The sequence below is a fragment of the Rissa tridactyla genome, chromosome 6 (genome assembly GCF_028500815.1).
Source record: "Rissa tridactyla isolate bRisTri1 chromosome 6, bRisTri1.patW.cur.20221130, whole genome shotgun sequence".
Lineage (NCBI taxonomy): Eukaryota > Metazoa > Chordata > Aves > Charadriiformes > Laridae > Rissa > Rissa tridactyla.
This window is the reverse complement of record NC_071471.1, coordinates 60,394,668-60,417,256: the sequence shown is the minus strand read 5'-3', so window position 1 is coordinate 60,417,256 and position 22,589 is coordinate 60,394,668. Positions and strand designations below refer to the sequence as shown.

At 41.1% G+C, this 22,589-nt stretch overlaps 1 protein-coding gene across 1 annotated transcript in view; it reads right to left on the bottom strand.

Annotated features, from left to right (window-relative positions):
• Positions 1 to 22,589, bottom strand: part of SORCS3 (sortilin related VPS10 domain containing receptor 3) — a 303,973-nt gene that overhangs the window by 59,456 nt on the left and 221,928 nt on the right. The window contains 6 exon segments of the mRNA XM_054205785.1: positions 1,043 to 1,134; positions 1,243 to 1,319; positions 5,649 to 5,751; positions 6,435 to 6,581; positions 8,485 to 8,664; positions 11,732 to 11,821. Coding sequence (XP_054061760.1) covers positions 1,043 to 1,134; positions 1,243 to 1,319; positions 5,649 to 5,751; positions 6,435 to 6,581; positions 8,485 to 8,664; positions 11,732 to 11,821 — 689 coding nt within the window.

The following is a 22,589-nucleotide window of genomic DNA, read 5'->3' as shown; positions in this document are numbered from 1 at the left end:
GCCACATTTCCTGTTCTGCATGAAGAGCATGAGATAGACACGTGCTTAGCACCATCAAGCTGAAAGACGACTCAATCTTGCAGACAGGAACACAAATCTTGTCTCTGAAAGTTATTTCCAACTAATTCACTTCTAAACAACATTAGAAGCTGGGTAGGTCAGTTCATTAGCTATGCCCCTCTTTCACTCAAGACCAGAGACTGAAGGTGACGATAATACACACATTTTCTGTAAACAAGTTTAGTTCTGAATTACAGAATGCCTCTCTCCAATGCTTAGCTGGTGAAGGAGTGAGAGGGACAAAGGCTAAGAGGATAATTTTGAGCAGTATCTTTAATGCTTAGACTGTTATAGCCCATTTATAGCAAAACAGTATCTTCAACTGAGAAATCATTTTGCCCTATTTCACCTACAACTCTACGCAGCTGGCACCACTGTATCTCTGGAAATTGATAGTGGAATCCTATAGGAAACAGCAACGTTAGCAACTTATCTCTATTGCCCTTATCAACACCTACTGCCCTCTCCTCCCCCTCCCTTTATCTGCCTGCCCAGTTTAATACTAAATTCGGTAAACAAAAAGCAGAAGTGAGGGACACATCCTCTCGGAAATACCTGAAGCACAAAGGATGACTTCTTATTCAGTATATATGTGTCTGTAGGAAAGAAACTCCACCTGAAATCTCAGTACATTACTAGTGCAGTAATGAATTACTTATTTTACTTATTATAATCAATTTACTTGTTTTTACTTAATTTATTTATTATAATTATTTACTTATAATTAATTACTTACTATTACTTATTATAGTAATTCATATATGTGCGTGATTATGTATATAGCCATTATATTTATAAGATGGTACAATAATCATTAATATTAATCAACAAAACCAAAACCATGGTAAAACACAGATAAGAATGATCTCATTTGTTCATTTTGTAGACACTGGCAAATGTTGACCAGATCAGACAAGAGATATTAGCACAACTGTCACCTTTTCCCGGTCAGGAAACCTTCTCAAAGTAACAAGTTGCTTACCACATGTGCCGGATGGGCACTGACGTGTGCTTCATGGCCACTAGCGCCCCTCCCCAGTCCAGAAACCACACATTGTATTCCTCCTCGAAGATCTGCAAACAAATTAGGTACTGCATGAGTGCTCCACCTCACTGGGAAGGGAAGATTCAGAAGAAGAACAGCAAAAGGCTCTATGCTTTCGTTCGCTCTGCAAAACATACCTGCCTCCAGGAATTTCCACCATCAGAAGAGATGAACACGCCAACATCAGTGTAGGAAAGCTCAGAGCCAATATTGCCTGCAACACAAGCGAGTGTCAGACATTCTTGGATGAACACAGAACTGCATTTCTCCAAGAAACCAAGATTACTTGGCCTGACCAGTGTTTTTTTTCTGTTCTTGATTCTATTCTTACCTAAAAACAACAGCATGGTCAGGTGGCGAGATTCATTTACAACAGCTGTGCTATTTGAAAATTCACACTGGGGAGAAACAGTATTATCAGCTTATTTTCCCAACAGATAGCATTGCCCACAATTGCAAGCCACTAAAGGCGGGTTTATTCTAGGCAAGGTCCTACTTACTCGAAAATCTGTGTATGAAACCCCATGCCCATTTGGTGCATACAAATCATCCAAATGGCAGCAGAATAGCGGCCACTGTCCCTGGCTACCAGATATTTCATTCCATATACATTTTTCTCTGAACTTGTAGTCTTCGTGTTCTGGTTGGTGAGCTGCATCTCTGGATCTGCCAGTCTTTGCCAAGGGTAAGGCAACTACATCTGTCTCTACTTCTTGTGTAAAGGAAAGCACCCAAAGGGCAGTTACATGGCTGAGTTTCAAGGTGAAACCCAGGCCCCACCGAAGCCCATGAAGGCTAGAAAGTTTACTCAAGATTCTGTCAAAATGCTCAAACATGTAACTGATCTCAGAACCTGCAGTCAAATAAGCAAAGCTTCTTCCTAGGTTTCCTAACCATTTGCAATTAATGAGGACTGTGATGTAATGAAATATAAGTTCCAGTTGAAGGAAATCTTGTCTGTTTAGGTATGAACCTCACCTGAGGGCAGAAACAGTTCAGGGAATTAAGGCTGGCCAAATTACTTTACAGCAGAAAGGTAGAGACCAGGCTAAGCAGCATTCTAGACAACGTTGATTGTTCTCATTGGCCTAGCTGTCTCAAATTGTGAGTTTAAACTTACTGGTTACTTGGTACGGTTCTTACTTTTAATCTTGTAATTTCCATTATGTTGGAAACTGTTCTGCTGACAGCCTTACAGGGTAAACTACTCTGCCTTCACCATGCATTAAGGAATGGATATGCCACACATGAAAGCAACGTGAAGAAAAGCTCAAACATTGACCTGAACCATATATAGAGACAGCACAGCAGAATACCATTTGGAGACACTACCTCAGAGCTTGAAACAGTGTTTTTTCCAAGGTCCCTCATCTGAGACAGCAGAGAGAACCTCAAATCTTACAGTGATAAATCTCAAGATTTACAGAGTAAATAATGAACTTGGACTAAATCCCCAGCCCTCTGGAGCCTCTGAGCATCTTCCAATAGTTGCACGAAAGAGATGCCCAGTATCTGAAAAACATGCATATGCTCTGAATAGACCTTATTAGTTTATTCCCCACACTGCCCTGAATCAGCATCTTGCTGCTTCTTCCAGAGTTAATATTTCCACAAGCACCAGGCTTACTGAACAATGTAGGTCTGTTCTAAATTAATTTGTTCTCACCTCCCCATTTCCCAAAGCACCCAGTGGCTCAGGGAAAAGCTACCACAGTCACCCAGGAACTGTTTTTTCTGCTGGTCTGTCAACGGTACCTTCAATCGGTGCTAGGTGGGATTCTGGTGGTACAAACATCTTTCCCGTAAGAAGCAGGTGGATGTAACACTGACAGATACTCCATCGGAAGGCCTCCCAACGATAATGGCCCACAGCCACATGGGTGGTCAAACCCGTGACTTCTTTATTCAAAGTCCATGAATCCTTTACCCAGGGAGCCAATCTTATACCTTCCGAATGAAACTGTTTTAAAAGCAGGTGTAATTTCCATGCAAGAAAGGGAGAACTAATATTTTTTCTTCAAAAATAGCAAAGGGAAGGGTGGCAATCTTACACATCTATAGCATCAAGAGCATAATAAAACCACACTAATGAAAATGTTAATTGAATTTCTGACATTTAATGCTGTAAAATGAGAAATTAAAACCCAGATGCAGGCTGGTTTTTTTTCCACTCCTGTCACCATCCCAACTAGCCACTTTGTCGTGACAATGCTCTTTCAAAAAAATAAAATTCCTGGCTCAGGGAGGCAGGACAACTCAAGGAAGCGCTCAGGATGTACAAAATGTCACACTGTCCATCTACCTAATCCTCTTCCCTGACACCAGCAAGAATGACCAAGAGCTTTACATGAAGGTATGTGAAAAACCTGCTGTGGGCAACCATGTAGAAGGACAGTCCACAGGGACAACCAGGTTCACAATCAAAAATCTACCGTGTCAGTCCCAAAGTCTGCTTAGCCCAGTGTCTTATCACGAGTGGAAGTCCTCAAGAATTAGACACTGACTTAAAGGCAGAGGTGTAAGTTTTGTATCATCATATTTTAAATATCAAAACTAGAAAACTGACTTTCCAAACAGGGATTTTCATATTGTGGCAAGGAAAGAGAGTAAAAGGGTGAGATTTTGCTGCTATCCCTTCTGTCTGTCTGCTTTTCTGTGCAAACCTGTTTCATTATTTTCTTCATTCTCTCCATCTAGTTTCTTTCACCTATGTGTATTCAAATCCCACCAAACATAACTAATTCCCAAACAAGTCAAGAGGATTTAGCAGCTGTGCAATTAGATACTAAAACATAATTCTTCCCTTTGCAAGAATCTAACCTCTGTCCTCACATGAAGAGTCCGAGTTTCCCATCATTGCTGGAAATGTGCCACTGTAAATCAAAGAGTAAGACACAGGAAGTTGGAGCAGCCAATGCCTGTGAGAATAAATTGTGATGCTTATCCTGGAACACATTTGCCAACACGGTGAGATGTTCCTGTTGTTGTGAAACTGGTTAGTGGTAACAGATGTGTATATTCCCCAAAGGTTAAGGTTTTATTGTACGAAGCAGTAAGGCAGAAATTATATTCTGCCTTTTAAAGGTTAATTGTTAGACTGGGAAAGCATACATACCATGCACTGTCAGCTTGGAAAGAACCTCATTTACTACGAATTTAGATCAATGCCTAGAATCTCACTGTCCTGCTGCCTCTATTTGCTTCCTAAAAGGTAAAAAAAAAAAAAAAAAGGCTCTGCGATCACAGCACAGAGCATCATGAGTAGGGCTTGCTCCAAAGTGTCCATCTAGCAAGCGTGGCCTGCCAGGAGTGATGACTTCACTTGGCTATGCATAGGAAGATCTGGAGGTTTAAACTAAATTATCTCACCCCGTTTGGCCTAGATCAGTGAACTGGAAGTCGCATGGCTTTTCTCTTGCTGAGATAAAAATGTAATGAAGGGAACCTGTCTCTCAGGTTCTGGCTTAGTCTGGCAAACACATGGAAGCACAGAAGGACATGAGAAAGGAAAGGACTGGAAGAAACAGCGTAAATTCATACAGGCAATATGCTAACATGACACACTCGCAAGCCACTGCTAGGCTGAACAAGACAAAGGAGATAAAATGAGCCTTAGAAAGAATGGTTAAGCTATTTGGATGTATTTGAGCACATGTAGGAGCCTCCCTGTGAAAAGACAGGACAGTCTACATACTTTCAGAGGCCAGCTTTCAATAGCACCAGCCATTCCAAAAGCACTTTGTTAGCCCAGCAGCTCCCAGAGACCTGTGGGAGTGCTGGGTGCGGTTGGTAGCCCCATCCATCCTGATCAGGCTGCAGGCTGTGTGCCCACAGGGTCTGTAATTGTCATCAGATTAATTGCAGTGGGTCAGCCATTGCCACGGTGAAGCCCTGTAGCAGGTTGTAGCCATTAAAACATTGTGACCTGTTGTTGCGTGAAACGGGGCCAAGTATTTTTGTATTCTTGGCCAATTTAGTAATTATTCCACACCTGTCAAAGCATTATTTTGCAGAAAAACCCACAACAACAATGACCCATGTTGATGAAGTGCTGCTAGTCTTGGAGCAAACACAGTGTTGAAAGTAGGTTCCATGCACAAGACAGGCACTCCTGAAGCCTGGGCTTCACCCACCAGGCTTTGTGACAACTCTGTGCTTGCTACTCAACGGTGGAATGTATTGATACCTCTCAGGAGTGTAGACATGATTATAAGCCCTATTCTCATTCACGGTAACTCAAGAAAATGAGTAGACACTTATATCAATGGTTGTAATGATGTCAAGTGAGAGGGCTTAGTAACGCCAGCTGGTAATAACCCCTTGCAGCTGTGGGCAGAGCAACAAATACCTGACAGGCATTATCTTTTTTGAAGCCAGGGGCCACATATCTTCTCCTCGCCCACAGCAAATGGGAATTAATGTGAATTAGCTTAGCACTTGCTGAAACAGAGCTGAAAGCTTTCACATCAACAGGAAACATCTCATACACTCTCAAGCTCCCAGTGAGGCGTGGGTGAGTGGTGAGGGGCACTTATGTTTTTACCTGTTGCCACCAGCAGCCCAGGAGCTGTCTCTTTGCTGGAAATGCTTCCTGAAGTGTATGGATTTGCTGAGAGTTGCAGATGTAAGTGCAATGAGCAAAAGGGCTGTTGACAGGAAACAAACAAAAAGGCAGAAGCTTTAATACACAAGTTAAATATCAGAAGAACCCTTGGCAACTGCACACAGATGCTCTGATCCTTCTGAAAATGACCCCTCTGCTCTTAGCACTGTTACAAATAGCAGCATATGTTCATTTTCTGAATAAGCACTGTAAAAGTAGCTGAGAGCAAGAGAAGCAGGAATGCTGCATTACACACAAGTATGTTTGCATTTGTTTTTACCAACAATCTGATCTAGAGCACTTTTCCCCCAGAAACTTTCTTATTCTGACTTAAGTTCCATAAAAGAGGTCAAGAAAGATGAATTTTCCCTTAAAACTCTATGAAGCTATAGAAAAAGAAATCTACTTAATTCAATTAACACTCTGTAGGTCCAGAGAAACCACAGATTAACCAGTGAAACTTCAGAGAAATACCACCCCTTTGAAACACAGGGACTAGAGCCTACTGTAAAATGGCTATTCACTGAACACTGATGAATAGCAGGAAGCCCAACACGAAATTCTCATCTATAAACTCTGCCCCATCTTGGAGCACCTGGACTCTGCAGTTCTCTGTCTGGCAAGAATCCTTCCTGCCCAGTTGCACTGGATGTTTTGTTAACCCAGTGACTAAAATAACCAGCCCTAAAGGAGACAACTGTGTTTTGGAAAGGGTCTGCTACTCACCATCTGGCAAACTACAGGATCCCCTCTTAGATCAGTGTCCGGAGCCTGCAGCAAACGCCAGTCTCTGCCCTTGTTGTAGGTAATGAAAGTCTTGATTTGGTCATCTATCTTCCTGTTAGCCAGGAATATGCCTTTGATCCCTGCTACCTAGGAAAAATGGAGAGAGATGAAAAAATACATTGGAAGAACAGGCCAAAGTAAGGCCCATCTGAGCACTCTTAGGAGTGGAAGGTCTCTGAATAAGCAGTAAAGCCATCTCAGTCCAGCCTTAGAAGGCTGTGAATGGCATTACAAGTACATTTTAATGATGCCTGCTCAGCTGAAAGGCCTCACGGAGTCTCTCTCTGGAAGAAAAAGACAAGGATGTTCACAGCGCAAATCCCTAGGAAACAGCCCACATCTGGATTTCCTTGGGTGCTTGCAGACAGGCTGATGATGGGCTTGAAGGTACAGCCTGCACTGTGTCACACATGAGCTCTGTGAGCCCAGGGATGTGGTCTGCCCCACTCCCTCCCCAGATTACCGTAACATGGGAGACAGCAGGTCACAGCAGAAGCAGTGTGATGGTTTTTGTCAGAGTTAGGTTGATGGTTGGACTAGATGATCCGAAAGGTCCCTTCCAACTTAGGCAATTCTATAATTCTATCATTCTATCTTTTTGTGTTGGTCTTTTTTTTTAGTTATACACAAAAGATGGAAATCCTGAATATGCTGAAACACTGATGTTTTGCAAACTTGATTTCTTCCCTTCCTTTCCACTCCCAAATTCTGTCAAAATCAACCCAGTTGTTCCAAATGTTTTGACTTCTGTCAGCAGAACCCATTCCAACAAAATATGGTCCTGTCAAAATTTCCCCAAGAAGATTTTTTGTTGAGTCTGCCCCCTGTGGCACAGCTGTGAAAGTGAGACAGGAAGAAGGAACTTGCTGCAAATCTGCAACTTTGTGGCAACAGCCAGGGTGCAAATCCTTCTACTCTAAAGCCCCGAGTGACACTGCCCTTTGAACGAGCCTGGGAAAATCTCTCTCAGTATTTAAAAGTAAAGAGTCTATGACACACAGCTTGAGAATACAGAGCTTGCCAAGCAATGGGACACGATGCATGTTTATTTTAGCTGGTTCATCACAACAAAGAAATACATCTTTTTTCAGAGGCAAGAAATTGTTTTTAACTAGGTGAAAATAAATTCTAAAGCCTGTCCTTTATATTGCTCCATGCATTATTTTTGAGTTTTCTCTCATTGCCTTAAATTACCTGCATTTTTATAAAAAAAAAAAAAGATGGAGTTGTTAAACGGGCATTATTCTGGCTGAAATAAATACATGCATAATCTTAACTTCTACATGTAACTGAAAACACATTTCTCCGTGTAACAGCAGAACTTTCCCAAGTCAGCCTGCAACCATTTTTTGTTAGCATTACCAATTAGTTGTTTGTTGCTGGCAAAGCACTGAGCCATGAACCTCAGCAGATCTTCCATCCAACAAGTTATGACACACCAAAATAGAATGGTCTGAAGAAATCAGGAACTGGAACAACTGCTCTGAATGGACTGCTGTTGGTCAAGGCTGAAAGGCCTGGCAGAAGAATGAGAATGGAAGATGATTCAGGGTAGAAGTTATCCAGCCATTATCTCTGGGCAAATGGCACCTATAAACTTTTGTTTATAATTCATAAACTGCTTAGAGTCACAAAGGTGGAATCCATATTCCCTAATCGCGAGCAGGTGTCTCTAGCTGTTCAAGGGGAAAAAAAGTATTTTGAATCTTTCCCTAGATGTCCACATCGGGATGAGAGGGATAACGGTTTTCCCTTTTGGAATGCCACATAGCTAACCAGTCATTGACTTGAAAGCAACCAGCTGTCACACCTATAGCAGAACTCACCGCATGTATTCATTCCCACATGAGTCGGCTCAGCATCAAATCCAGCAAATGCCTCTAGGCTGGTTCCAAAACAAATGAAGATCCCGGAAGGCTGGTAAGAGATTTACACTCACTTGAACTAGCAAGCAGTTGCTGTTCTTTGTAGGGTGACCTTTACTACATACCTCATAAAGGTCAATGATGATATTCCCCTCCAGTCCTCGACTGCTTTTCACGTTTTCCAAGGCCAGGGTGAAGTACACCCCTCGGGTGTCCGAGATATACAGGTTGTACGTATCGTTCTGGTTCCACTCTTGAACAGCTGCAAACACCTGATTCTCATCTGTGCTGATAATATGCATGTCCTGTTAAAAGAAGACAAAAGGCCTATTACTGAGGATCTCTGTATTTCTCTGCCCTTTGGGACATGTAGTAATTACCATGACTTATGAAAGAATGGAGATGGAGCATGAATTATAGGTATGTTAAACAATTTTCTGTTACAGCAAGCCAATAAATTACCATCATTGTGACTTTTCTGCATTTCATTTTTTTTAATGATCAGCAGCTGGGCAAAGGGGTTTTGCTTTCTTCATTTTTGGTAGCTTCAAGGAATTTCATCCAGATTCATTTTTTATTTATAAATTTGAAAGTCAGTTTTATTACTCATGGGAGATTCACAACCTTGGGGCCTAGAGTCCTCACAGTCACTAAGCATGGTGTAGCACCAGGCTAAAAGCACTGACAATTTCCACCCACATGCTGAACTAATGATCTTGTGCTTCCATCTGATAAAGAAGCAGTTTCAAAAAAACTGGGAGTTCATATTTATTTGAAGCTGAGGTATAAGGATCAGTTTGAGGTAATGCTGGTAGTGATTTTTATTAACATATTTTTCTATTGAGAGTTTGTCTGACATCTATTATCCCACTATATACAGGCTATCAAAAAATCCACCCACTAACCTTTGTTGGATTCCTGCTGCCGACCAAGATATGAAGGTCCAACAGGGTTTCCCTATTTAGTTTTAATATCAAAGAGATTTGACAGTGCATTTTCTCAGTATTCTTTTAAAGCACATTAATGGAAATGATTTCCAGGGTAGTGATGAGTACTGAAGCACTTCATCCTTGCATCCATTGTTGAACAAACTAACACTGGTTCAGCTAGAAGCAAAATCGCTGTGGTTATGTGGGACTTCATTTATCTATTTGTATCTATTTAAAATTTCCCCAGGGTGCCAAGGAGTCTTGATTAATTTCTTGCATTGTTTCCGCATCAAGAAACCATAATTCTGGAAGTCTCCCAAAGGACGGAGTGACCTGATTTTTGGGAAGAATATCTAGAGGAAGATCAGCTCAATATCTCCATCCTGCCTAGCAGGCAACTTAATCTTCTGTGTGAGGTATCTAGATGAAAAGTTAGTGTTGATTAGATGGGGGTATTTCTAATAGACCTAACATAGCCTATCAGCATGGAATGGGGAGAAATAGCATTTGAGAGCCTAATTCTGTCCCAGTGAGTGCAATCAGTGGGACATTTGCCTTTTCCCTCAGTGAAGGAAGACTAAATCAGGAAGTTTGTTCTTGCCCAACAGCTCTAATTCCTTAAAGATTAAGTACATAGCAAATCTATTCCAGCAGTGTGAAAATAAAGCAAAACACCCAATGACTTCAATCTGTTTTGACCAGTTGCAGTGAAAATATTGCATTATCCTATTGCCAGCCTCACATATGTACAAATCCATCAGAGTTCATTAATCTACAGCTGACAGGATAGTTATTACTCTACAGCAAAAATGTTCTAGGGACAAAAGGCAGCACAAACAAGCTTTCTTTACATGGCTAGAAGACTGCCATGACACCTAGCTTAAAACTACTTTTGGTTTTTAAATGACAAAAGTATCCCTGATTTTATACTGTGCACCAATTTCAAAACAGGGTCACCAACAAATCTGTCCTATAACAGGCCAGCAATCTGTGACAGTATCAATCAATAAAGCAGGACAATCACAGGGCAATCGTTCTCTCTGTCCACTTGTCTTTTTAATGAGGGGTAGCTTTCAAAGCCAATCCATAAGGTGAGAGCATAAATGTTTTTCTCCTGAAAAATGGCAGCAGCGTTTCCAAAAGTTGGTGTCTGGTCAGACATTCTGACACCCACACCACCGCCATGGAATGACAAACAAAAGAAACTACAACTGTGCTATGCGGGTGTCAATACGCTGTGGATCAACCCAAATGGGAAAAAGTTGAGGCGCAACATTGGGAGTTCGAGATGCAAATTTCTCACAACTATTAAGTTTCCAGGTACAAGGCAAAGTAAATATGTCATATCTTCTAGACTGCAGATACCCCATAGGCAATCAGAACTGTAGATCCAGCCCACAAAGCAAATCTAGCCAACCATCTTACAGTTATCCCACCAAAATTTTCACTTGTGTAAGGAAGGGGAAGGCCATTACTGTTGATTATGATCCCTCTACGACAGTAGCCTCAACAGCCATTCTGAGGCTTCAAAGAGCAGCAGTGGTCTCAGCTACCCATTGGGCTACCCAGAAACTTGTACCCAGCCAAGGCACTGGAAAGATTGGTCCCTTCTGTTCTATGCAATCCCAAGCAAAGACTACACTATGGAATTTGAGTATAATTTGGTGGTTGGACTAGATGATCTGAAAGGTCCCTTCCAACCTAGGCAATTCTATGATTCCATGATAATTCCAGGGACATATTCTCCTTGCTGAGGCTTGACCCATTTGATCTGACAGAAAGCTAAGGCCTAAGAAGGTAAATCCAGGCACTGTTGTATAAGAAGTACTAACTTCTTATAACTCAGAGCTAACTAACTCAGAGCATTGTCAATCAGTGTTAATCTTAGGGCATCTCGGTCATCTCCTAAACAGCACCACACAGGGGTTCTCTGTGTCCAAAGCATCAATAAGGCACAACTTTTAGGGAGCCAACTCCACCTCCATGATTTCTTGGCAATGTCCAGCCATAAGATGGGGACAGTGGAGTTGCTATACCCTGTGCTCCTCTTATTGTATGGAGATTGCAGTAATGCTCACCATACTAACCATTCTCCAGGACCCTCAGTGTCGCGCTCAGGTTTACAAAGAAATCATTAAGAGAGAATATAGGACTGGGGAAAGTTCATAGAAGATTGGTCAAGGAGAAGTTGGTTTGAGCTCTGTTTTCTGAGGTACCTGTTCACTCCCATTCGCTCTTTACAGAGGAAAAAAGAAACTCCTTTCCCTGAAATTCTCACTAATCAAAGGCAGGGAGAGGTAAAGATGCTAAATCTGCATTTAAGAAAGATCATTCAAGTAACACTGGAACTCCCCAGAGAGGAACCCCATCGAGGTGCTCCACCACTGGGTAGGCTGTGCTATTCGAGATATTACATGTCTGTGTTCATAAATGGTGCACTCACCTTAGGAAGAGAGTATTTGGGCAATTTAATCTGTGCAAAAGGCTCCCGTCTGTACGACACATAGTAGTTTGCTCTTCCACCAGCTGTCACCTGTGGAAACACCAAAGAAAGTGAATGATGACCCTGTCAGTATGACAGCCATGCTGACACCTCTAAGAGGATCTGACAACCTTTCTTTCAGATATCTTTTCTATGACCTGCACAGCTGTCCCTAAAAGCACACGTACAACTCCAAAGAAATCCCAAACTTGAAAGACTTGGAGCATTATTTAAGCTGTACTATCGAACTTTCCATTTTGTCTCTTGTGCTTCAAATCCAGCATGATTTTAACATCTGAGGAAAAATGGAGAAGTTTAAGGTCTTGAGTGGAAGAAAGAAGATGATCTGGTTCCATCACATGGTTCCAGCACAACTACCTTGGGCAAGTAATTTAAGTTCTCTGTGCTTCTGTTCCTCTCCCGTAAGAATGAGATTATACCTCTTTTTTTTCTCTGCTGCTTCTCCGCCTTGTCTGTTTGCACTATAAGTCACTTGGGGTTGTCTTCCAACAACCTTTTACAGTGACTAACAGGAGAGATCCACACTAGCACTGTTTAATGCAAACAGTAAATGCAATGAGCGCGCTCTTGGAAAGCTGGAGCTAAGTTCTTAGATGCTCCTTGTCACTATAAAACTGGTTTCTCTGAAATCATACTGTCTCTGGAAGACGATGCTGGGAGAACCGACAGACATCCAAATCTGCAGTTTTATGGACCGATCGAGCTGTAAAGGCTACACATAAATGTCATGCATCAATAAGATCTAGCCCTGATAATTTGTAAAATATGGGATTTTAAACCTGTCACTAGTCACTTACTCTTGCTGTGGGTGTTCTTTCTGGCACCATTTCAGGCCTGGCTACAACAAGGCTTACATCAGTGAATTTCCTATCTTCTGCTGTTTTGGCAGTCTTCCAGGTTTTAAGATAAAACAATACACAAAGCACTTCTCTATTATATGGAATGTCATTTGTCGGCTTCTTAAGTTTCCAATAAAGCTAACAGAAAGGTCCTATATTCTCTCCTAGATATACTCCCTTTGATCTGACAGTGATATTTCAGAATGAGCTTACATGGAATATTGCTATAGCATCAATTATAGTCTCAGTAATGATATCACCTTTAGATAGTGGCTTTATTCCCTAGAGAAGCTAGTCATTCAAAGGACATGATATTACTGGTCATGAAATTTGATATCTAATCAACTCAGGATAAGGCTTTTCTGTAGACAGTTTGAAGAACTGGAAATAAAGGAAGACTTAGAAATAGGACAGGCTCCTACACTGAGACAAGCATTGCCCAAAAGATTCCACACTTCTAGGTCATATTACCTAAACATCACAGGGAATATTTAAATATACCCTCTTCTCTTGGTGATATTTCTGACCTCTTGTGGAAGATCCAAATTCTCAAATAACATAACTCTGCCACTTGAACTCATTTTACACCACTCCCAATTTCAGCACCAGATCACTATTTGTAGAGGAGCCCAGATAGGACTGAATGCGTGCAGTCACTACTTGGTAAAGACCCTGGGTTCAATATGCACCTCTTCTGACAGGCTCAGACATGGTCATCGACTCATCTTGAAGATGCAGACATGAATATTTACATAATTTCTAAATGCTGTGATGACTAATTAACATTGGGAACAGTCCAACAATCTTCAAGTTAATAACAAGAGAAGAGAGTGACAGAAATATCAAGGGGTGATTAAATTCCCCCCTCTGTGCCAAGACAGGATCTACTCCAATTCTGACAAACTCAAAAGATTTTACATAGTTTTTTGGCTTTTATGCCACTGCAAACTGGTACCTGGGTGGTTTTTTTTGTTGCTTTGGATTTTTTGTTTATCTGCTTGCTTGTTTTTTAAGGCAGAAACGTAGGTTTCAAACACTGTTCAAGTTCACTATGCATTAGCTAAACTCCCTTTCAGTTCTCTACCTGGACTAGGTCACCTTGACAAAGGTTTAGATATAGGAATCTTTGTGGTCTGTGGTCTCTCTGAGCCAGTTAGTATGAAGCCACCCACAATTCTGCTGGCAGGAGTTATGTGGAGCTTTTCCCAGCCAGGACCTCATCTTTGCATGATTTACATGCATGGTTATAGCAGTTCCAAAAAATGATCAGGCCTTCAATAAAGTTTTGGCAAGCACTGTGGTAGAGAATGAATTTTGGAAGGCCCAACTTAATTTATTTTGATGAACTTTTCCTTTTCCTATAAGAGAACTCTCCAACACTGTAAATCCCAGAGATTATGATAGTGTTTTGCCCTCTAATGCCTCCTTTTCATTCACATTTGATGAATGTCACCCAATTATTTGCTGTGAGCTCATCTGTCATGCTCAGTACAGAATTAGCTGGGTTTGTCTTTTTCCTCCCGCTTTGCTAATGACCGGCTCGTTAATCTGTTTTTCTGGATTTCTATTTTATGTGTTTAATTTGGCTTCTGGCCAGTGGAAATGATTCCTTTGGACAAATGTGTTTGTCATTAAACACATCTGTCTTTCCTAACCTGTGTTCTTTCTTCCTCCCTCCACTCATGATCTACTACTTTTCTTAATACTTCCACATTTTGTTCCAAGACAAAATTCTGGTCTCACATTAGCTGACACTTAAGAGAAACATGAGAAGTTTCTCTTTAAAAGCCCTGAAAGTTTCAGTATGTTGGCTCATTCCCCGTCCTGACCTGCAACGGGACATAGCTCATCAAACAGAGAAGATACAAATGTTTCAAGAACAAATACTTCAAAAGGATGCACAGAATTATAGAAAATCTGCCATGGGCTCCATTCATCTCAATAATTTCTGTGACATGCCTAGAAACACACAAAGCCATTTCTTGTGTCAATGATTTAATATGATTCTTAAGTACAGCTTTTGGTTTTCTGTTTTTCTTTCTTCCTTTCTTTTTTTTTTATTTAGAGAGATGTTCTGCTTAACCAAAAAACCACATGTGTAAAAGAGTTTGGAAAGCAAGAAGAATGAGTTAGGAAGTCCTGGAATATAAAGACAACCTAGATGATGTCAGGAACTGCGGACCACAGTGTGCCAGGCTTCCTTCTCATCTTCCTGGCTAGCTGACACGGGACCCATAACTTCCAATGTAAGGCAGGTATTGCTGTAAAAAATATGGAAATATTAAATCTCTGAAATGACCCTGGGCTAAGCAAGATGCACCTGCCTCCTGCTGCTCAAAGAACTCACAGAAAGCTTAAAGGAACACGCACAGAGGCTGACAATGAAACACCATATATTAAAGGCACAGCCTTGGCAGAGAAAAAGTGACAGCGTGCAGATAGCAGAAGCTTCCTAAGCTAGTGTCTAAAGGAGAACAGAGGGCTCTTTTCTACATAGTTTATCAGCCAGGTGGTTTACAACATTAACTATCGCTTGTCCTGCACAGTTATGGGAACAGATCATCTACTTTTTACACAGTTGATAATGTTGAATTGCTAATAGCACAGATCAACCCACAATGACCACGCATGCTTAGACATTTGTGGTTCCTGTAACTTACCTCCCACTTCAAGCACAGTAAATGGTGACTCAGTCCATTACAGAACCAAATTTTAAACTTCCTTGTTGACAGTAAGTCTTTTGATGTTATGCCCAATAACCCCCCCTACTTTCTTCCTGGGGTGACTTCCTTTGTTCGTAGAGCTTCCTCCGTCCCAGTACCATCAAATGAGTTGGAAAAGTCAAAAGTTAAGAAACACTATATCAGTACTGTAACAGCATCCTGGATCTGTGTTCTCCATCTCCAAAGCATTGCCCTGGCAGCCCTCCCCACTGCTTTAACCTTGGTTACCCTTTCTCCTTCCTGTGGGCATAAAATCTCCTAAAGCAAATTGTGGATTAAAGCATGGAGGAGTGATGACAAGTTAAGCAGGCAGGTTGCTCCACTCACACCTTTAGCAAGGTATTTTGGTGTTCTTCAGAGCCAGCTGCTGCCTAGGCCTTGCACAAGTTTGCCAGCCCAAGGATTGAAAAGTTGTGCCTCCTCGCCAAAATCTAACCCCAATGCCAGTCACAAGAGATTCAGAAGATAAGAAAGAACACATCTGCACCAGCCTTGTGTAATGTTCTTCCTTCTTCATTATTCATCATGGCCAGGACAAACCACCTTCCAGATATTTCTGTGTACTGAGGCTGTCCACTGCCCAAACATAAATCACATCGTGAGAGGTACCATCTAGTCTGAATTATCTCCGTGTGGTTTTCGTTAATAGCACACCTTCTGCAGAGTCATTAAAGAAATATGCTATTACCTGAGCATGAGCAGATATGTCTCTCTCTGATGCAGAGACATACAGATTAGTGATTCTGTGCACAAAGCACCCTCAAGCTGCCTGGGAGATTCAGCAGATTTTGAAAACATGCCACTTATGCATCAGACCCATCAGTGAAAATTTGCTAAGACAAAGGAGCATTCATTATATTGGCCCAGTCCCCATTCTCTTCCCTCTCCCCTCAGAGCTGTAATGGCACAAGCTATAGGACACTGGAATTGTTGCAAAAGCAATTCCTGCAGAAAATGTGCACGGTTACACCAAAACATAAACCACATTAGAGCTGCAAATGCACATTACCCACACAGAAACCAATTTAAGAGAGAAGCATAACTGTACACGTTAAATCCCCTTTTGAAGGATTTCAGAGGAAACTATGAGTCTACCAAGATAATCCTTTACATCTTCAGCTGCAGACACTGCTGATAAATCAGACAACACCAGTGGAGAGGAGAGAGTGATAGAAGAAAATACAGCACAAAAAGCTCTACAAACAAAATAAGTATAGATAAATAAATAAAGGAACATGTTAATAATTTTTTACCACCAGATATTTAGGTTCAAGTTCCGAATCCGATATTTGGCGCAGCAAAGATGAAACAGTGCTAGAACTGGATGAAAACCACCCAGCAGTGAAGAGGAGAGTAGCTAACTACTTACTGCCAGTCTTGCTATAAAGAGATTTTAACTAGCACCTGGGATGCACTTTCTTTCATCTGTATGGATTAATTTCGCCCACTGGAGTGCTGTCCAGCATTTTAAATAGGGGCAAGAGGAGATCAGCTGTAGCAGGCATTATTCACCAGTAAAACAGGTGTAATCATGTTCATCATTTAAACGTCTTCATCCTATTAGTTTCATAATAAGCTTTTAATGATTTCTTCAATAAAAGACTCAAAGACCAAACCCTACAAGTTGAAGAGTGCTCCATTGTCCCGCCAAGCCGCTTTCTCTACCATCGATCGCAAAGATAAAAATCAATCGTAGCTAAGCAGGGTGAAGTTAAAAATAAATTGCATGGATTGATTTCTGTTAAGACCTTTGGCTCCTAGTTAAAAAGTGGAGGAAAGAAATTTATATTTGAAATGGTGTATTTAGCTTCTATGAAAATAAAGTGAAGGCTCTAGACCAGGAAATCAAAGTTTAATTTCTCCCCTCCTATCTTGTTTCACTGATGAGAAGTTTCAAATTAAAAAATAAAATAAAATAAATTATCTTTTTATTTCCTTTATTCTTGGGGAAATTTTCAACTTATTTAAGTTATTAAATTGACAGCTTGATAGCTGAGGTCAGGAATCCATATGAATTGGCATAATCTCAGCTGTGGCTGTTGGTTGAAGTCCACTCACCTGATAACTGACTTCGATTCAGCAAATATGCTCATTTAGCCTAGCCTTAAATACCCAATAAACTTGAAACATATGCTCATGTCCTACTAAACATAAGCACTTCCAGGTTTTTCTAAACAACCACAGTTACAACCAGTAATAGTACTAAACTACTTCTCTGAGCTAAGCTTAGGCATATTTAGCTTAGAGAATTAGGAACTTTTTTTCCCCTCTATAAAACCTCAAAGAGAAACGTCCCTCCACCCCAGTTCTAAGGGTATAAATAATAAATATTTTTCTTTTTAGTGGGCCCCCCCCAAAAAAAGGTTCTCATAAACACATCCACTTCGATAAAAACAGAATTCCATTCAGACAAAAAAAAGGGGGTGGGGGTGGTATTTCTATAAAAGCCGTTTTCCATCAAATGATGTCAGCTGAAATTTTTGGACACACTCTGATGAGACTCCAAGCATCCCAAAAAGGCAATATTATCCATAGGTTCTATAAGAAGCTATCAGTGATTGTGGGTGAATACTGACATCTGTGTATGTTTAAAGGAAACTTTTTGATGCACAGGACAACTGAATTGCTTCAACAGATTTTGGCAGAAGTGTTTGCTCCTCTGAGCCAGAGAAATTATTTGGACTTGTATTGTAAGAGTCCCACTTAACTGCACCACACAACATCTGGAGAAATTCTGGGTTTGCTCCTTTTCACTCATGCTAGTGAGCAGGCTGAGACGCTGCCCTGCTGTGCAACTCGCTGAATTAAGCAAAAGTCTTCTAAGTGCAAAATTACTTCAGGGGGTGAAAGAGCGCCAGACACATGATCAGTATCAAAGAGCATTTTGACTTAAATTTTTCACTTTCCACACGGAATTCCTGCCATCTATAAGAACTGCAGCTGCTCCCACAGTGCTGCACGTGCAAGCTGTGAGTAATCACCAGCCCCTGCTCCTAAATGGCAATGCCAGAGACCCCATCTCATTGGGGAGGATTATAAACCACAGACAAGACTCACTCACTCTCTTTCCAGCTCCCCTCACACTCCTTCCTTCCTTCATCACATAACCTCAACAAAAAAGAATGGGCAATCACCAGAGCAGCTTAGCTTTTTGGACATAGGACCATCAAATGTTCCAGCACAACCTGACCTTAAGGAACCTGGATTCAAGAGAGCTGTGCAGTTCCCAGGAGAGTGAACAAATGAAACGGCATAGAAAGCTGCCAAGAAAGCTTCCCAAGAAGAGAAATGGCAGGAGGGCTAGGTGACAGACCAGACCCTCTTATGAATTTCAGCCTGCAGTTAAACACCTTAGTAAATTATGCCACGGGAGTAGAAAAGGGGCACCCATATTCCCACTATTTAAAGGCTTGGGAAAGTGATAATGTACTGTCTTTCAGTATGCCTTCCTGGTTAATGGTGTAAAGCCCTTTCCCTTTAAAGTGGAAAAGGAGCAGGGTCTGAAGCAAACAGCCAGCAGTTTTCAATCAGAACTTGCAGTTATTGTTCTTCTCCTTATGAAGTGAGATGACCAGCAAAAGGCGGATCTGAGAGCGTTCATCTCCAAAAGCATTTGTTTGGCCTGCTAGAAAAAACAGGCATCATACCCAAATTCAAACGAGGTGTCAGCTTCTAAATCTCAGAGGAGTCTTCCACACCCAGTAACTTTGCCACTGCCATGGAACGTGCCGAAATTCTGAGCTACGTTTGAGATCAACTTCAGCTGCACTCTGTTGGGATAGCAGAGTCTGCACTATCCCCAAGAAAAATAAAGACATAAGAACCAATCAAGATAGGTATTGATCACGCATCCACACATCTCTGCACTGACTTACAGCCAGTTCAAATCAAAAAGGCCAAAGTTACCCCAAGGTGTCTCCAGGCACTGACAGAGACAGAAGCTCAAGGGAGGAATGGGGACACTGTTAACTGGATGCTGAACTAGACTGGTACGACCTTTTGGGAGGAAAGCCACACACTGTAGGGTTTACACAAGGAAAACACAAGATTAATAGGGGGAGAAAACATTTTTCTATGAGACCTACATCTACAGCTGGGGAAAAAAAAAAAGACGACAATTTTCAATTTTCAGAGACCAAATCCTTCCTCAAGTCCCTTTGGATCTTGTGAGTATGCCCAAAAGCTTATCTGTCCTTTTCTAACTCCATTTATCAATCAATTCCAACCTCATAAAAAATACTACCTCTCCCTGTAAACTTTGTCTCACTTACATCCTTAGGCCACCAGTGCTACAACAGCAGTACTGCTAGCAGTCTTCATGCCACACATTCTGAAGAATTTCATCATGATTATTGTCCCTCTCCTGATACCTAGGCTTCTGTGTGAAAATACAGCCCTTACACGGGTCTGCACCAGTGCACTGGGAATGTCATCAGTCCCCACCAGAAGCCAGTCTGGTCCAGCACGGGACTCCAGACACCCAGCAGAACCACTGAGCTACTGCACCGCAGATAGCTTGCACATAACCTTTGGGTAACTGGGAACAACTACATTAACTTAGCAATAATTAGCTCCCTATGGCAGCTGTAGGTCTGTCCACAAGAATGTTGCTTTCTGCAAAAACCACTGTCCTCCCAGAGCAAAGGCGATTTCCAATGAATGCACTGCCGTATTCATACCCCCTTGAGTTCTCATACCACCACAAATAAGCAACGCTGTACTGCTGGCCCAGACTCTCCTCACTCCCTGCAGTAAGTGATGACATTTGCTGGTGCTTTCTTGCATTTTCAGTGGAAAGGTTTCATCTGTTGGCAAGGAAACATTCACAGTTCATTCCTGCTCTTCTCTTTAGTCTCTAAAGAACTAAGTAGCACTGATGTTATTTGTTTACTTATAGGAAAATAACAAGTTTTTCTCCAAACAATGCTTTCTCACTCAAAACAGAATTTCCTCAAAACAGGATTTTAGACTCTTTTCAGCAACCCAAGCGATTCCATTAGAAACCCTGATATAAGACTTGCTTGAAAAATATTTTCCCCAGGATTCTCTCTGTGATTTATTTTTACCGTAGAATTCTCCAAAATATCAATACACTAGATTCATACATAAAACAAAAGACTGTCTGTCGTGGTATCCCTGACCCCTGGGTCCTATAATGTAGGCTCTGCACATGAGAATATCATAGCAGTTCAAGTAATTCTCAGGAAGTCAAATCTTATAGGCGTTTGCAGGTTATCTCTGCACCTAAGTTTAGAAAGTGATGCTATCTCAGTAGCAAGTACTAAAAGGCACCAATAAGGATGCTGTGTGGTACAGCTATAGAGAATGGCATATTACAGCTGTAGAAAAAATATGGGCTCCACTAGTGCACAGCTGTATAATCGAACACAACTGACACTGACCTTAATGGCGAAGTTGCTCATCAAATTAGCTCCTTTTTGGTACACTAAATAAATTCAGACATATTCCAAGGTTTTCTTACAAATAAATGACCTGCTTTGCAAGCTGTATGAATTTTAAGTATTAACCATGAAAGAAGATGATGGTGATACTGGCTCCTGGCTACATCAGAGCAATCCTGTGAACTGAATGAAAACTTATACTCACAAGAGAGGGCAGAATTTTCTCTTAATGTATCAATTTATGCAGAATTATCTAATCGTAGTGATGTGCTAAGCATCCTTAAATAACTCTTGATCAATCAAATAGAAAGTCAATCAATAAATTCAGAGCGATCCCTTTCTGTTTTATTTATAAGAATTCTTCTTACTCTCTCTTAGTAGCTATTTCTTCCTTCCATCTTCATTACCTTTTACATTTTTCATCACGTTATATGTTATTTATCTCCTTTGCCTGGTAACCAGTCCCAGTCTTTTCAAACTCTCTTCATGGGCAAGTTTTTCTCAAGTATAGGATCATTCTCATTTTCTTTCTTTGCACTGCAATTCTGCAACATCCTTTCAGAAGTGCTGCACAACACCATTCCACATAAGGAATCATTGATTTATAATGGCACTGTAACATTTCCCCTATTCTTCTTTCCCCTATCCATTATGCACCATAGCATCACATTTGCTTTGAGTGCACAGTTACACACGTTAATGCTTCCTAAGAATCTTATGCTACAGGCCTGTTCATCAACGTGATTAGAATGGATATTCACTAGTAAATAACTGCATGCAGATAATCTAAAATGTTGATATCAATAGCTGGGATTCATCTTCCCTAATTTTAGCTGTCAAAAAGTTAGGAGTCTTCTCTAAGCTATACTTAAGTTCTTTCTAATATTAATGAGAAAGGCATATTCAGAGACCTACCTCATCCTGCAATAGGTGCAATAGGAGGAGATAAATTGCCCCTGAATATTTTGATCTCTCCACTCACTTTGGAGGAACACGGATACTGGTTTAGACTGAAAATCTATTGTTTTCATGACAAAAGTTAAAAGAAACGAGTTCCTCTGTCTACTCCAAGACATTACTTCTGATTTGTTCCAGCACAGACAGATCAGAACTCATGCACACATCCTTTATGCAGCTACTAAACCTCACCAGGTTCTTAACATTTAATTTGATATTTATTTATTCATCTCTGTCTAATATTTGAAATTCAAAAGAGCCGGCTCCCATATTTCTGTCCAAGATTATCCAGACAGAATGATATGCATGAGACATTGCACACACAGTCAATCTGACACATCCCATAATAGGCAGCTACATTACATGGCTTGTGAGGCTAATACATCCAGGACATATCAGCACTCCTACATATGTACTGAGCAAACACTCTGCATAGCCCATCGACCGTATGCCGGACACGGTGGATTTAACACACCTTCAGCTCAGAGAGGTGTGTGCTGTGAATGTGAAGTGTCTGCGTGTTACTCCACTACTGCACAGACTCGATCCATGCCCAGCTTCTGCAGCCACCCAGGACAGGCTGCTGGGCAGTCAGAAATCCTGCAAGTGTAATATGAAAAAGAGGGAAAGTGATAGGCAACCTGTGAAAGGGAGAGTCTGCTGCTCAAAGCAGCAGAAATGTTCAGTGTGTATATTTAACATTTTTTAAAAGTGTGGGTATATGATTTTCGCTTCAAAGACCCATTAAGCTATAATAAACCATTGCAAAGGATAGTCAAGGCACTTGTATTATATATACATACATGCATGTGTTTGTATACACACACACACACACTTTTTTTTTTTAATTTGAAGCAATTAGCAGCTATTAGCTTGA